General features: G+C 36.4%; 1 protein-coding gene across 1 annotated transcript in view; it reads right to left on the bottom strand.

Moving 5' to 3' along the window:
* Positions 1 to 1,766: 1,766 nt before the first annotated feature.
* BRWD1 (bromodomain and WD repeat domain containing 1) overlaps positions 1,767 to 18,273 on the bottom strand; it is a 115,187-nt gene continuing 98,680 nt past the window's right edge. The window contains exons 40-42 of the mRNA XM_039527263.1: positions 16,810 to 17,796; positions 12,135 to 13,112; positions 1,767 to 3,482 (exon numbers count right to left, since the gene is read on the bottom strand). Coding sequence (XP_039383197.1) covers positions 2,287 to 3,482; positions 12,135 to 13,112; positions 16,810 to 17,796 — 3,161 coding nt within the window. The 3' untranslated portion in view covers positions 1,767 to 2,286. The remainder of the gene's footprint in view (positions 3,483 to 12,134; positions 13,113 to 16,809; positions 17,797 to 18,273) is intronic.

Here is an 18,273-nt window from a genome sequence, read left to right as displayed (position 1 = left end):
ATATCCTCAAGTGTTTACTCCAGTACTCGAAATTATTACACTTCACAAACCACTAATTACCAGCCCAATCAACCAGCCACTGAATAATGCAGCCAATTAATTTTCAGATAAAGCAAACATTTATCCCTTTTGACAAGAGCATTTCTAAACTACTAGATACAAAACACTTAAAACAGTGACCAATCTCAATAGACAATCTGGTTCATACTTTGGCATCTTTGCTCTGCATAAGAAATCAGAGACAAAGAAAGATGAACAATTTAAACCCATAAACTTCTACAAAAATATACTGAATTAAGAGCTATATTCAAATCAGAAAAGGGACAAAATATTAGGGCACAAATGGTATAAGCTAGATTTCCATTAGGCTTAATATAGACTAGCTGTGCCTGTTCCTGATCCTGTGGGAGCACCTAGCAAAGGATGGCTCCTCTCCCTCACAACTAGCCAAGGAAGCTCAGGAAATGTGGGAGGGAAGGGGGAGAAAAGTTGAAACCAACCACCAGTTACAGCTCTGGCTTCAGTAATGATGCAGATTGAAGCAGTCTGGGGACTGCTCCAACTTTTGCCAACTCACTGTGGTTCTCAAGGGATGATCTGCCAGCTAAAATAGTTGGAGTCTTAATGTTCCAGCCACTTTCCCACCCCTCAAACCAGGTGGTTAGTTACAGAACGTGGAGAGAGATGTAGGATCCATCTGTGCCATGTGCCCACGGGGGACAACCCCCCCAGTGCGTGGATTTATGGATGGCTTCCCACTACCTTTGTACCAGCAGAACAGTGCAAAGAGCAGAAACATGGTAGAGAATTGATTGTAGTCACTAGACCTTACTGAAATAGTATTTTTGATTCTTAAGTTCCAAAGGTTGGACAGCACTGATCTATGGCAGCACAGTGAAGGGTTAAATGTTGATAGGTCAAATCTAGCTGTTTTGCTAACTGAACGAATTTTGGGTATGAAGGGGCACCACTGGAAATAAAACTGTCATTAAGAAAAGTCTTTATGCTATCAGCAGATTCATGAACATCTTACTGCACTGCCACATATCAAGCCAATGAGAAAGATTTAAATACCACTCCCCCGAACACTTTGTAAATTGCATCAGAAACTGATGCAGAATTACACATTTTAGTTTGAAAAAACATACATTAATCTCATTAACAATTGTCCAACTCCCATTCCTCGTATGTTATAATAAGTTCTAATTATTTTTGTTCTCAACAATGGCAGCTTAAACATCAGCATGTAGGTGCTGTAGGATGGCAATCAGAATTTAGTGTGGTTTATCAACGTAACAATCTAACATGAGGCACTTTTAAGTTAAAAAAAGTTTAAATGTGAAGGAGCAGGTGGGCAACCATAGCAAAAACATCTGAAATAATATTCGGCGCCTCAAACTTTTCACCCATTTAAAAGATAAACAAGTTTTAAATACACAAGTTTTAAAAAATACACAGCATGTTTCTTTTCATATCTATCTATATCTTTCTATATCTATCTATCTATATAGCTATAGATATAGATATAAAAACACACACACAAACCCTTAGGCCCAATCATTCACCTGCATTTTGTGGTCTCAAATTTACAGCATGGAAGCCGCATATTAAAATTGATAATATCACCTGTCAGCAAAACCCTATTTTTCCCCCCAATACCATTTTTTTAAAATTGTTAAATGCATCTTTTCCATTACTAGTTCTTTCAGGTTGTGTATTTTCAATAGTGGTAGCACTGTACATTTTAAAAGCTGTACTAATTCAAGTTATTAATGTAATAATCATTTATTACTTCTGATGTTTGTAATGTCATCATTCACCACTATTTTTATAATGTACAGTATTATTTGCAAGTTTGTTACTGTTATGAGATTTCATACAACATTAAAGAGGTGTTTAAATCAGCTGTTTTTGAACGCACTTATATTGTAAGGCCCAAGTAGTAGCACATTGCAGCACCCATAATAATATTCAACATACTGCTATTAACCTGTTGCCAGGTATTTAACTTTTTTTAAACTCTTGCTATATGTAGTAAAATACCAGTAAAGACAAAATTTTGCCCCTATAATGAGGCACATTTTGGCATCTGTGCTAAATGCTGCTGCATGGGCAGGCAAGTGCAAGTCAAAATATGAAAAGGAGAGTCATGATTTGACATTAGTAACTTTTTCATAGAAAAATATAAATATATTCCCTGAAATGTAGGACAAAGAAGAGCCAGCATTCATCATGAATCCTAGCACTATTACCATAAAAAAAGCGGACTGGCTTTTCCTCTTAAGGTTATGTTCCACAATCTATGTAATCTAGACCTCTATCATCATCATCACCACCATCATCATATCTCACAGTCCTTCTACCCCCATTTCTAGTTCTTATTTTAGAACGTCGATTTGCTCTTTTATATTTGGTGTAGTCCACATCAGAGTCATTTTCTTGATTAAGTTTAAGGCGTTTTGTTCGTTGGGGCCTTCTGGATGGCTTAGATACATTTGAATTTGAAATTTTACCTTTTCTAATTACTTTAGGTTTTCTTTTTCTTTTCCTCTTTTTTGTTTTTGCTGCATTCCTATAGCTACTGTTACTAGAATCAGTTTCAGATTCTAAATTGGAAGAGCAATTTAAACTGGCACCAGGTCCAGATTTTCCAATCTTTGCAGTCCCAGAAGGATCAGTCCGCTGACACAAAGAACTTCTTCCATCTTCCTGCTCTCCTGTTTCAGACTCTGTCTCCTTTACAGCACTCAAGAATTTTGCTTTTCTGAAAGACGTCCCAGCCTTTTGACTTGCCACCTCCTTTGTTTTTTTACCTTTGCACTTGCCTGATTCAGAACCTGCCTCACCCTCAGAGTTGCTCACTGCATGATGTTTGTGTACAAAAGTTGACTGGTCAGAAGTTTTCTTACTGCTCCCATCATCTGACCTACGGCTTTTGGAGTCCTCCGCTGAAAAGACTACTGTGGAATTTTTCATTTTAAGAGACGCAGCACGGACAGTTCTGTGTGGCTGCTTGTGGTCATTAATATGCCTGTTTTGTGTCATCTTTGTCTCTTTCTCAGATTTTCCCCTTTCAGACTCTCTAATATATTTTCTTCTAGCAGCAGCTGAATTAGGCTGAGAGTATGTTTTCCTGCTAGTATGTTGCTCTTTTACTTTTTCACTTTCAGACTTGAAAGTGGCATCTACCTTAGAGATGTCCCTTAGCCTTTTCTTTGATGCAGCAGACGCAGTCCGGTGAGGCAGTTTTCTGTTCTTTTTTTCAGTGCACACACTTTCTGAGCTGGAGAGCTCTTCCTTTAGATCACTCATCTTAATTTTATTAGCAGCCAAAGTAGCACTTCTGCATGGAGTTTTTTTTCCAGTAACAGTTTTGGCATTTAATGTCTCACTAGAAAACGTTGTATATTTTTTGTAGTCATTCATATATGTCCTGCTCCTGAGCACTTTTGTATTTTGTCCAATCTCCTCAGAGGCTGATTCTACAAAATAAAGATTTAAAAGTTCCTTTAAATAACTTACATTTCTATTAAAATCATATAGTTTACTCGGTACAAGCTTTACTACTAATGCTGAAATACATCGAAATCAAAGTACAGGTTATGCACTTTTCAGCTATGTGCAGTTTACTTCGGGTAATTATTTAAAATAAGATCAACAATGGACATCCTTTTAACTTTCAACATTGTGCTTTTGTTTTGAGATAAAAGAGGACAGGAAGCAACATTCTTTGCTCACAATGACAGTCAATCAAAAAATCACTACTTACCTTCAAGAAGGGGAATGATTTCCAGATTCTAAATATCTATGTGTAGTGTTAAAACTATCATTCTATTGCAAAGAAGTCTCTAAAAGAAATTACACACATTTATGAACCTGTAATAATTTTTTTTTCTGCTAATGCAGAGGCAGCCATTCAGAAAGCAAAGAAAGTACAAATTAAATTCTATTACCAGAAGAATTTTGATAGTTTATGCAGTTGATAAATGAAGTAAAAGAATTTCATCAAACCAGACCCGGACTGTGGAACTCACTCCCACAAGAGAAATGATCATAGGCCTTAACATTTTCAGAACTGAACGCATAACTCATTTCTTCAGAATAACTCTCCCTTAAATTCTTAACACACACGGTCTTATAAACACATAATTAGGGCCCTACCAAATTCACAGCCATGAAAAAACACATTATGGACCATTAAATCTGATCTTGTGTGCTTTTACCCTATACAATACAGATTTCACAGGGGAGACCAGCATTTCTCAAATTGGGAGTCCTGACCTAAAAGGGAGGTGCAGGGGGGTTGCAAGGTTATTTTAGGGAGGGTCACAGTATTGCCACCCTTACTTCTGTGCTGCCTTCAGAGTTAGGTGTCCGGAGAGTGGCAGCTGTCAGCCGGGCACCCAGCTCTGAAGACAGTGCCCCAGCAGCAGCAGCACAGAAGGAAGGGTGGCACTGCCATACCATGCCACCCTTCCTTTTGCACTGCTGCCTTCAGAGCTGGTTTGCTGGAGAGTGGCAGTTGCTGGCTGAGGGCCCAGCTCCGCAGGCAGCAGTGTAGACCATGCCATCCTTACTTCTGTGCTGCTGCTGGTGGCGGCTCTCTCCAGCTGCCCAGCTCTGAAGGCAGGGCTACTGCCAGAAGCAGCACAGAATTAAGCATAGCAGTACCACAACCTCCCCTACAATAACCTTGCTATACCCCCACACACAACTCCTTTTTGGGTCAGGACCCCTACAATGACAATACTGTGAAATTTCAGATTTAAATAGCTGAAATCATGAAACTTACAATCTTTAAAATTTTGAAATTGACCAAAATGGACCATGAATTTGGTAGGGCCCTACTCATAATGCTATTTATTCTACAGGCTTTGATGCAAGAAAGACAAAATATTTCTCTATTTTCATACATGGCAGGTGCTCAGATACTACAGTGAAAGGGAATAGAAAGGACAAAAACCAAAAATATCTTCCTTTTGACACACAAAACAGGCAGGGATAGGGGTGGAATGTGAAAAAATTGACAACAGAAAGTAAAAAGCTAGTAAAGAAATGTTAAGTTTCCAAAAAGATACCAACTTAATTATGTTTAAAGTACTTGATAGTATCTAATGTTCTCTGACATGTCACGATGTGTCTGGCTTTAAAACCTAGTTTAATTTCTTTAGATATTAAAATAATATATCCAGGAAACAGGTGGGGACTGTGCTGCACTGGCGGATTCCATGGTAGGATGGAATCACTGTTTATAGTCATTCGGTTTAATGAAATTCCATAAAACTGTATTAAGACTGTATATTTTATTACTGTAATTACAATACCACCTACAATCCAGAGATTGTAAACAGAAAAACTTTGGAAAAAAGCTTTTTAGGTTATCTTTATATCACAAAGCAGCAAATAAGGACAAACCCCTTTTTACCCTTCTCAGATTGTCAGAAATGTGTCATTAATGCATTTGATATTGCTCTGTGGATTAATCTTTTTTTAAAAAATAAATATTTCTAATTTAGCCTTTGACCAGAAAGCATGTTATTACTAGAGCCCTGCAAATCCACGGATATCTGCTTTGCATCTGTGGAGATCCATATCCACAGACCATTTTTGCGGATCGTGGATCAGATGCAGATACAACTTTTGTATCTAGAGCTCTGCAAATCTGCGGATATCCACTATATTCGCAGACCATTTTTGTAGATCGGATATGGATACAAATTTTGTATCCATGCAGGTGCTTCATGCCTACCTTAGTATTCTCTCTCACTCAGAATATCATAGAATATTCATAGTCTGGTAAACATACATTCTCAGTAAGTGTGTGTGTTCAAAACAACTTTATAAAAAAATATGATGAAAATTATATACAATAGCAAGGTTGACACTATAAATTTTGGTTTACTGTTTTTTCAAAATAATGTATTGGCAAATTTTCAATGTTCTGAAAAAGTGAAATTTGAAAAAACACAAATGCATGGAAAGCACTACAGAAGTGCTAGGTGGTGATATTTTATTAATCTTAATCTACTTAATCAGAACATCTGCTGGACAACCTGTTGTCTCCATTAAGAACTCTTGAGTAACAGCATATACTATTTTTTATTAGTAAAGCCGCTGCTGTCAGAGGAACTGCAAAATCTGTTTGTGGACAAGCCCATTTAGGAGTTGAATGGGAGGCATTGTCTACAATGAGACAGGGACTAAGCCTGCTGCCTGCCTAGTGCCAGGAGCTGCACTGGTGGCAATATGTAGTGGCATGGAAAGAGCCAATATAACATAGCTGAACAGAAACTATTGAAGTTTTCACACACTGCATGTATCACAACCATAACAGGATTGAAAGCTATTTCAAAAGACACCCCAAAAATTGTGGATTTGGCAGAATTATCCTTATTAAGTATTGTTATTTAGTATTACTAAGCTTAATTAGTTCCCTGGGAGATGTCCCAATTAAATGTAAATGCCTCAAAAAAATGTCTCCCTTCACTCAAGCCAATCAAAGGAGTAGATACATTAAACCTCCTAGTGCAGTTGCTAGAATTACCATACATGGTGGTGCAGCCAGAACAAACAAATGCTTGATATTGGAAGCATTGATCCAATAGTGCAAAGTGCAGTAATCATTTGTGATGCCATGATTTTGGCTGTGCAGACAGGTACCTTGAAGAACCAGAGAACAGAGTTTGCCTGAATCACCAATTTCATCCTGATGCTTGATGTTCCCAAGAAAGAGTTCACCCTCTTCCAGTCTACAGGAGGACAGGTAGGGACTATAAAAATGTTGACACCTCTCCTCCACCCCATCACTGATCTGTGCACTCTAACAGTGATAAACTGGAAAACGTCCTTAATTCTCTGGTTTTGGAAAATTTGGAGCAAAGTGACTAAACAAAATCGCTGCAGCGCTTTGAAATGAATCATCATAAAATCTCATTCTACAGTGTCCAGTTACAGCTGGGTGAAATTTTTTTGGTCAATTGTAAATTCAATGAAAAATGTTTTTTCAGGGCACCTAAAATGTGAATTTGGGTCAAATTAGGCTAAGTTTCAGCAGAAAAGAATGTAGCTTGTTCAGAGTGGAGCTGCAGACTAATTTAAACAATTATGACAGCCTTACATTTGTCATATTGGCTGCCTATTGAGGACCAGAATGGTTTAAAGCAGACACCCATCAACTTAAAAAAATTACATTACTGTCTGAGTAATACCCCAAATTACTATAAATGAAAAATTTGAGAAAATAAAATTTCCCATTTTTAATTTTAATTTGGGTATTTACACTAAAATATTGTCGACGTTTAGTTTCACTTTTTCCCCTACAAAGAAGAATAGTTTCTCCTGTATGTGTGGGATTTTCTACACAGCAATAGAGGAGATAAAAACATTTTAAAGACAGGAAAATTATAAAAGCACCAAATGGCAGTTGTCCTCATGGGCAGATGTATATTTGCTACTCACATTTGAAATTTACTAGTCAGTGTCTCTTTAAATCGGCTCTACTGGGTTTTGAAGGCCTTAAAGATGCTGGCTCTGAATACATTTTGATCCCACATCTTGAACTTTGTACTATGAGGCACGGTTTTACATACTACTCACAACACAGATCTTATCACATCCAAGATCAGCAGTTGATTATGCTTCACCTGTGGTAAACCCCATGCAGCACAGAACTCTTTCCATCCCTTCTCATTTTATTAAGAACACCTTTGCTTTTCTAGAAGTTTCAGACCATTCATGTTGCCCAACACATACTATCTTGTCTTTCAGTCTTTCCTTTAAAATTAGATGCCCCTGCTTCTATTTTAAGAGGGCAGTATTTTAATGCTTAAAGAGACACCAACTTTAAAAAAACCAACAACACTGTCAGCAATTTTACTGCACTTCAATGCTTTGGCTGCTGTATCTGGGGAATGAGGTGTGATGAGTACTATATAAAATATAATTATTCCATAACAAGTATGGCCGCTAGACATCAAGAAAAAGCTAGACATCAAGAAGCTCTATGGATAAACTCTCTCTCAGATTAAAATCCTTCATAATTTAATATACTAATTAGATGCATCCCTCAGGCTTGGCAGTTAACAGATGTGGCCCTCACTGCTGGAAAGGTTTTGCACCATTGATCCATTAATTAGAAAAACTGTATTTATCATTGCCAGTTTAATCTAGCTGTTAAAAACTGATTATTGCTTTGTAAAGAAAAAATTATTAAAAATAAACTGACACATTTTAACTCAGGAATTGTATATTTTTTTTTGGAAGGATTAGCACTCTTTCATTAAGAGAGGAGACATGATTCATATTTGAATTTTTGTTCTATTTAAGATATCAGAAACTGGAAGACAAATCAACATTTTGAATCCAAGAACATAAAAGTACAATACATTGAGAGCTACAATTTAACCAGAGTGTGATGGAAAAAAAGGGATATAAACCAGATTTTCTTCAAGCTGCAGAAGATGACAGATAGGTTAAAACATCCACCTTTCATACTAATAGCAAAACAATTCCCCCTCCCGCCCCAGGGGAAAAAAAACCAAAAAACAAAGATCAATGCTGGCTGATCTATTCTGGCACTTTTCACATTTGTCATGGTTAACAACTTTCCCCACAAAAGTTTAAGAAAAAAAATCTTTAACTGATCACCTTTAAACAGATAGTATTTTGCAGCTGTTTTTTTTCTTTTAAAAGGAAATACATCAAGTCCTATGTCAGGATAATTTTACTTGGTGTTTATATCACTTCTCTTTCCTTCCTACCACAAAATATATACATTCAAATTGGATGTAATATTTTATATAAAAATTAGAGATTCCCTTTTACAATATTAAAAAAACTCTTCAAAGACTTTGAAAAATAATTTTTCATGTCTCCAAAAATAGTAAGTTATATGCTGGATTCAAATATTTTCTACTTACAAAACAAGTTTCAAATAAGAGCCATTTAATACCAAAAAAGTACCGAAGGGTGCTGAAAAAAAGCCAATACTTTAAGAGTATTAACTGAATGGAAATAAGTATCTATGGCAATGCAGCTACATATAAAGTTTAATGGGCAATCAAGGGCTCAGTGACTGTTTTGTTGCTGATCAAGGGCTCAGTGACTGTTTTGTTGCTGATCATCTACTGTACCCGCCATTCTTATACATTTCATTGATCTAAGAAATCACTGTGTGTATTTGGCAGCAATTAATAAGTGTTTAGATCTTAGTAGGTCAAAAAATTATTTCTTGTGGGAAATTGCCAAGATAGCAGAATTAGTCACAAAACACCTTAAATGACTTTCTTCCTGAGATTCTCACCCCATGTAAACATATACCCATGACACAAAAATGTATCAAAACTATCTGCCTAACAAGGCATACAATACACATTTTAAAGTGCGACAGAATCAGTTATGTGGCAACCGAGAAAAATATATGTCATCTTGACAACAAAATGGCAACACTTTGACAATTCTGTGTTAGAAACACAGTGATGACCCAACTCCATATCCCCCCTCATATTTGGTAGTTTGAATAAATTATTTTGATTGAAATTAATAACTGGAAAAGGGTAACTTTAACAAAGATTTTAACTTATTATAATGCAGTTGTTAAGGCAGGTCATCTTTCCTCAGCTGTCAAGTTAGAGGTGGAAAATAACCCGGGGCCTGATTTTTTAACAGTGGTGTATACAGATAGTAACCCTCCAAGCCCAATCCCAGGCAAGTTGGGCAGAGTAGTTAAATGTATCTTTTGTGCTTTCATTCTTAATCATGTTTGGTGTCACACAAACAAAAAAAAGTTTTTGGAAGTTGAATAAAGTAGTACACGGCATGTTACTTTAAATTCAATAACAATTTTGTGACTAGAAAAAGGGGGAAGAGAACTACAGGAATAAGACAGATAATTTATGCAAAGGTACAATATAGTCTAACAAAATATGAATATAAAATATTACATTCTTACTTGTCCTTTATTCAGTTTAATATCTGGTGAATTATTGACCATTGCTAGCTACAGTATTATTTCATCCAGGATCTTAGAGTTACTGTAAAGACGTGCCTCAATTCCCCCTACCCCCACTCCTATTCAACCTACTGATTGCTACATGAAGTTGAAAATATATGTAGGGTGCTAACCACAAGTAAAGCTACATATGCTCTGGCTTCACAAAGGGCAGACTTCTCCAGGGAAAAGACTGGTACTTCTGCAGTATAGTTAAAAAAAGCACTCTGCAAAAAGGAGATGAAAGAGAGAGGGATGATATTGTATTTTTTAGAAAAATATGTATATAAGTTCCATTCACTACAACTCCATATGCTAGATTCAATCCCCTTTACTGGAGATTACAAGTTATGAGAATTCTCAAAGGCCTAGAACTAGTTGTAGTACCTATGAGGATGGTATAGATACCTCCCACTTACAATATAACAAAAAGAGCAAGTAAAAAAAAATACTCACCCAATTGCTTCTGTTGCAATATTTAAGGGAATTCTCTAAAGTAAGGTCTGCTAGGGCACTTGGGATGTTCTTTCTGATAGTTACTTTTTGCAGTCTTTTTTTTGGGAGGTTGCAGGGAGGGAGGGGGATATAAGGTAGAGCAGTTTTTGGAACTAGTGTGTCTGTCTCCCTGACATCTCTGGAATACAGTAGTCACAAAAAGAGAATATGCAGACTGTAAAGAGTCTTTAAAGTTGGCTAAACTATGAAAGAAGAACCAATCTCCTAAAAGAGGAAGTTGTAGCGACACACTAGATATGGCCCAGTGAATCCCAAAGTCATTCTGATGAGCTGAGTTGTCAAAGAAAATTCCCAAACTGGAATTACATCTCAATTAGCACATGGAAGTGCATATGAAAGAAAGAACGAGAAATGGAGAAGAATAAACCCTTTAGAATAGGTTGAAACTGCAGAAGCAAAATTAGTCTTATGAACATTTCTCTGAGACCATAACTTTGGGCTATTTATTATTAACTGTCTGCCAATGAGATGCTGCATATAAGAAAATCTCTGTGATGGACCGTAAGAGTGACTTAACACTTTGGTTAAACACATGAAAAACCAGAATATCCCATGAAATTTGGAGAAAGAGATATAGGGGACATCACTGTAACTGTTGGACAAAAAGCTTTATCATCTTAAAAAATTAAACCAGTAGTAAGAAAAAGGAGTGCATGCAGATACCAAATAAATACCAGAATATTGCTATCCTGGACACACAATGTTTTCACCTTTTAAAAAAAGGTGCAAAACACTGCCATCAAAACAAAAATTAAAATAAATAATTTTGCAGATTCCAGTTTACCTCATGGAAGCAACACCATATCAAAAAAACAATACCTTTCAGTCAAATAAAAAATATTTAAATTTAAATTAATGGCTCTTATGTATTCAACTGCATTAATAAAGCAAATTTGGAAAAATAAAAATAGTTATCTACTTTGTAAAGTAACTGTTACTTTACTCATGATGTCAAGATCAACAGGACTAATAATACTGATCATGTAACAGTAACCTAGTTTTATAAAGTCTCTAGAACAAGGAACAGGTGCTAGAACAGTCCACTTCGAGATTTTGAAATCTCTAAAACTGTATGTCATAGGCAATTTTCTCTCACAGCACCAAGTAATGCTCAATATTGTGCTAGCAACATATAGACCAGTGTTCAACTGGTTTTGAAAACTGTTACTCCGAGCAGTAACATTCCAGTCCAGACTGAAATACTGCCCCAAAATGAAACATTTTGGTATCAGTTGCTACATAGGCCAGCAAATGCAAGCTGAAATACGACAAGGACAGTCACAGGATTATGTTTTTCACAGAAAAATATAAATGTTTTCCCTGAATCTCATGACAAAGAAAACCATCATTCATCATGAATTCTAATGATATTACCACAAAAGTGGAATAGATTTCCCTCCATTATGTTCTATAATCTCTCAGTTCGAACACACTGTCTAGACCTCTAGATCATGATACCTTACAGTCTTTCTACCCTGATTTCTAGTTCTGATTTTAGAGCGTTGAGGAGCTCTTGTATATTTTGTATAGTCCAAATCCTCCCAGTCTTTATCATCCATATTAATCCTACGTCGTTTCCTCTGTCTAGATAATATCATAGATTTAGATGCATTAGCTTTAAATTTTTTACCTTTTCTAATGACTTTTGTTTTTCCTTTCCTTTTCCTTTTTTTTGTGTTTGTGGCATTGCTATAGTTACTGCTATTGGACTCAGTATCAAATTCTAAATTAGAAGAGCAATTGAAACTGGCATCAGGTCCAGATTTTGAGCTCCTTGCAGTTCGAGAAGGTCCCATTCTCTCTGACACAGACCGTCTTCCATTCTCCCTCACTTTGGTTTCAGACTCTGCTCTGTTCTTCAAATCACTTAGGGCTTTTGCTTTCTTTAAAAGAGTTGCAGACTTCTGACTGGTTATCTTAATTCTTCCACCATTCCACCTGCCTGACAAAGAATCTGCCTCATCCTCAGAGTTGCTCACGGCATGCTGTGTGTGTGCAGAAGTTGACTGGTCAGACACCTTTTGACTGCTCCCATCCCCTGACTTATGGCTTTTGGAGTCTTCCTCTGAGAAGTCTACTGTGGGATTTTTAATTTTAGAAGATGCAGCACAGACTGTCCTGTGTGGTTGTTTATGGCCATTGCTTTGCCTATTTTTTGGTGCCATTTTTACACCTATTTCAGAATCTGAACTTTTATCTTCAGATTCACTAATATATTTTCTTCTAGCAGATGAACCAGCCTGCGAAAGCATTTTCCGCTTAATATACTGTTCTTTTAGTTCTTTTTCACTTTCAGACTTTAAACCTGTGTCATCTTCAAAGCCATCCAACAACAATTTCCTGGCTGCAGCAGAGGCACTGCGGTGGGGCAGTTTTCTGTTCTTGCTTCCAATGCCAACACTTTCTGAGCTGGAGAGCTCTTCCTCCACATCACTCATTAGTCTTAATTTACTGGCAGCCACAGTAGCACTTCTGCGTGGAATTCTTCTGCGACCATCATCTTTGTCATTCACTATTTTGTAAGCCCCCTTTGAATATTCTGAGTCACTCCCATATAACCTTTTCCTGGTAGCTCTTCTGCTATGTCCGTTCTCTTGAGAGAAAAACCCTGTAATATAAAAAAATAAAAATGATTTAAATATTTGTTAAATTAAAAAAAAATTAAGCAACAGATTTATGACAAATATTTTAAAATAGAACAAGAACAATTTATATTATAGTACTAACAATGTACAAACCCAAATAGTACTGGAGAACAGCTCACATTGTGTATTTAATAAGGTGAAAAAAATCTGTATTTTTATTTTATAATAGCAAGGGCAATTCAAACATATTACACATGATATTCAGTAGAGCACAATTAGGGTTTTGGCCAACTATATTATCATTCCACCTATGATTTTTATGATCTCTGAATTACATGCCCTGCGAAGTCCATCTCCTCATCCCCATTTTAAGAATGCACCTGCAAGAAAAAATACTTGTTTTGTTGCAGTTTGGTTGATCTGTTCTTGGCACAAGACCAGATATGGGATACGGGCCATTCAAAGATGGTTTTCAAACACCTTTGCATTCCCCCAATCCTTGGGCCATCAAGGGTCTAAGTGAGTCCCCAGTGCATGAGCACAACTCCAGGCTGCTGCCGGTCCAATAGCCAGGAATCGCTGGAGCATATCCTGGATATGTACCTTTCCCTCTGACATAAATTGTGCCGTGGCAGCGTAGGTGATGCTACAACAGTTTTAGGTCACCTGGATATGTGCTGAGATAAGGGTAATCCTTTTACTAACTTTGTTAAGCTGGTTGTATACTTGCTTTGACCCAGAGTGATGCAAAACCATCAGAATGGATCAGAGCCCTAAAAAATTACCATATCATCTGTGGCAACAGAAAGCTGTGGGTGACCACTGTATTAAGTCTGTTAAATAAAAGCCTCAAAATTAAAACAAAGGAATTAAAAAATGAATCTAAAAAGTAGAAAAAAATTCCATACTACTAGTATTCTGGCACTCCAAAAACTTGTTTTATTTAATCAAAAAAATCCACAAAATGCCTAATTCAGATTTGGCGAGGAAGATGTAATGCTAAAGGGACACTATATCTGGTCAACTTCAGCCCAAACTTTGTTTTGTAAATATATGCTTTTACCAAACCTATAAGCAAAGGAAATATTTCCGTGTTTTTAAAAAACCCAGACGATTAAGTTGTTTTTGTAGCAATAATTTTACATTTACGAAAGATACTGTATGATTAGTTAGGAAGTGCTAGCTGATATCAGGGTCTGACTAGATTTTATAGAAAATGTGTTAAAGCAATATTAAGGCTGCCTATGAAGCACTCAGTCAGGACACACCAAAATAAAGGTTAACTTTTTTCACAGGGCCCCCATCTTCCTTTAGTGAGCAGGTAGAGTCTGCAGTGGACCAGGCAGGGATTCAACATTTATTTATAACTTACTTGTTAGAAGCAAAAAGTAAGAGTGTACACAATATAAAATGCTGGCTGTCAACAAAAAAAAGATTTTCTCTATGCAAATACATTTAATTTAATTTAAAAATACAAATATTTAATAAGTTTTTCTCAAACGAGTACACATCTCTGCCTCACTAGCTGCTGTACACAAATCCAACCTGCATATTGAGAGCTAAATACTATTTTATTCAAATTCATTTATACGTATATTAATGTAAATTCAGAGTAGAGTTAATTGATTTCAGCTGATTTACTCCTAATTTACACCACTGTAACTGCAAACACAATTTGAGCTACAATACAGGAACCTGAAGGAAATCTACGGAAATAATAGTAAGTGATCTTCAGGGATCCTAGTTTTCCATGATAAAAAACCAAAATTGTCCAATAAAAAACCAAAAATCTGTGTTTTTCAATGAGTAAAATGAAACGCTGAACTTTTTCCCTAACCACAATATACAGTGGAACCCCATTTATTCGATCTAATTGGGGCCGGGGCCAGATCAGATAATCTAAAATTTGGATAACCCAGAGACTGGGCAAAGAGCTTCAGCTGCGAGCCCCACTGCCTAGGGCTGACAACCAACAGCACCAGTTCGGTTAATATGGAGAACGGACAATGGAGGCTCACATAAATGGGGTTCTACTATATATATCTATATATAGATATATGTTCTTATTTTTTCACAAAATGTAAAAACTAAAGATTCTCCGTAAAAACGCAAATTTCATGTTTTTCCTATGGCAAAAGGATTTCTAAAATCCCTGGTGATCATAAAATTTAAATTATTTTTCTGAGGCAAATATACAAAATATCCACACGCAACCTTAAAACGTGACATATCTTGACTTGAGTGCTTCACTCTGCAATCTTTAAATTCTCTTATCTTATGTTTTCTTTAGGAAATATGCTAGAAAAAGGAAATAATTCAAATATGACTTTCATTATAAGCCTAGATACACAACTTGGCCAGACTGCACAAAAATGCCTAACGTGAGAGCTGGTCTACAGAGTTTATACACCAATTTACATAAATCAGTTTAAAAACAAACTTACTTGAACTGATGCAACTCCCTAGTGTGAACACACTCATATTGATGTAAATGTGTTTTGCTTACAACTATAAATTTAGTTAAATTGAGGCAGAAATTGCGTGTAGACAAGCCCCGATTTGTGGTTTACAAGAACTTTTGAACATCTCACTGAATGAAGCAGGGCTTCTCTGGAAACCATAGAAACCTTATTAAATATCCAAGATGACATAGGGGGCACCATATTACTTATTTCTATTCAAAATGTTATGTGAATGCATTAACAACCCCTTTACTTTCTATTTCCAGGAGTTATTTTTAAAAAGTATTATTAAAAATGTATAATGCCTGCACATTTAAAAAAAATAGTGATAATCTGAGCTAATCCGAACACTTACTTTAAAGTACACCTCCAACAGAAGGCCCACGGGTAACATTGTGAAAAGCATCTAACTGAGAAAGTTTTTAGGTCAGTGAGGTGCTTTTGAAAATGTTACCCTATATCAGTGTTTCTCATTTATCAGTCCATGGACCGGTGCGGATCCTTGAGATTTCCCTGACAGAGTTTAGGAAGGCAGCAAATTGGTCCCTGGGATCAACAAGGGTGTGAAACACTGCCCTATAGCCATGCACAATTTCATAAGAAACAAAAATGGGCTTTCAGAAAGGAAACACTCAAGTAACCGTAACAGCGGCTGTGTGCTATATATACACTCCAGCTATAGTTATCATGATAACATTCAAGAACAGAATCTAGAACATACATATTTATTGATTCTTGAATGCACATGTTATCAAAGGCAATATCTCAGTCAACCATAATACTCCATATTCTACTAGTGAACTGTCCCCAGTGAAACCATTTGTAAACTTACTGGATGAAACTCAGACTTAAATATGTTCCACAAATGAAGCATATTTTGTCATCTGTGCTAAATATTGCAATGTGGACAGAAAATACAAGTTAAAAATGAACACTATAATAGTATATTTGCATTAATAGTTTCATATAAATATACTTCCAGAATAGTAAGACAAACACTCAGCATTCCTCAAGAGATCTAGTGTCATGAGGAAGGGAAATAATTTTCCTCTGAAAAATTACATTGATCACTGCCCAATTTTAACAGCATACACCTTCATACTTCTATCTTTGTCGAACTTTACAATATTCCTACACAAGCTTCCTTCAGAATGTCAAGAAACTCATTTTGTGTAGTCCAAATCTTCCTAATAACCACCAAACCTACATTTTAATGTAGTCAACATCAGATTTAGATACATTAAGTTTTTAAATGTACCTTTTTTAGTGACTTCCCTTTTCCTCCTTTTTGTGTTTATGGCATCACTATAATTACTATTATTGGTATCAGTTTCAGATGCTAAATTAGAAGAGCAATTGAAACTAGCATCAGGTCCAGATTTTGAGCTCCCTGCAGTCCCAGAAGTTTCCATGCTCTCTGACACAGAACTTCTTCCATTCTCCTTCACTTCTGTTTCAGACTCTGCTGTGTCCTCTAAGTCACTCAAGACTTTTGCTTTTTTGAAAGGAGTTGCAGACTTTTGACTTGTCACCTTCTTGATTTTTCTACCATTCCACCTGCCTGACTCAGAATCTTCCTCATCTTCAGTGTTGCTCACTGCATGCTGTTTGTGTGTAGAAGTTGACTGGCTGGACACTTTCTGACTGCTCCCATTCTCTGACTTATGGCTTTTGGAGTCGTCCTCTGAAAATTCTACTGTGGGATTTTTAATTTTAGGAGATGCAGCACAGACTGTCCTCTGTGGTGGTTTTTTGCTATTGCTTTGCCTATTTTTTTGTGCCATTCTTGTATCAGTTTCAGAATCTGAACTTCCATCTTCAGATTCACTAATATATTTTCTTCTAGCAGCAGATGAACCAGGTTGAGAAAGTTTTTTCTTCCTCGCATACTGTTCTTTTAGTTCTTTTTCACTTTCAGATTTTAAACCTGTCTCCTCCTCATCATCATCATCAGAGCCGTCCAGTAACAGTTTCCTGGCTGCAGCAGAAGCATTGCGGTGGGGCAGTTTTCTGTTCTTGCTTGCAATGCCAACACTTTCTGAACTGGAGATCTCTTCCTCCACATCACTCATCAGCCTTAATTTATTAGCAGCCACAGTAGCACTTCTGCGTGGAATTTTTCTATGTCTACCAGTTTTGTTACTCAACGATTCACAAGCCACTGCTGAAGTATTTTCAGAGTCACTTCTATATAGCCTTTTCCTGGCAGTTTTTCTGATATTTCCATTCTCCTGAGAAACTGATCCTGTAAAATAAAGAATTGCTGTCAATTTTAAATATAAGGACACCCATTTATGTTAAATTTAATTTCCTGTAAAGTCAAACAAGTTCAACTCATAGGCACAAACTGAATTGAAGTACAAATGTAGTAGTAGCTGCAACTTACATGAACATTTTATTTAACTAGAAAATAAAGGTTGCTCATCTTTTAGATTTGTGAAAAATGAGTTTTCACTGTGACTTGAAGCTTGCTTTATTTGTATTTAAACCATCATTACTAGTATCAATTGTATTTAATTTATTTTTTATAATTAAAAACAAGGGAGTTGCAAAAGATTCATCCTCACTGTTGGACTCTCTCTTTGCCTTACTAGTAACTTCCTTCAGTATGGATTCCTTCAGTGCTAATGTTAATCCTTTCACCAAAGGAGACCGTAAGATTCTGAGAAAAGTCTTACTCTTACAGCAACAGTATCGGTACAAGTGCCATGTCGCTATGCTA

The sequence above is a fragment of the Mauremys reevesii genome, linkage group 1 (genome assembly GCF_016161935.1).
Source record: "Mauremys reevesii isolate NIE-2019 linkage group 1, ASM1616193v1, whole genome shotgun sequence".
NCBI lineage: Eukaryota > Metazoa > Chordata > Testudines > Geoemydidae > Mauremys > Mauremys reevesii.
This window is presented reverse-complemented; position numbering and strand designations above follow the sequence as displayed.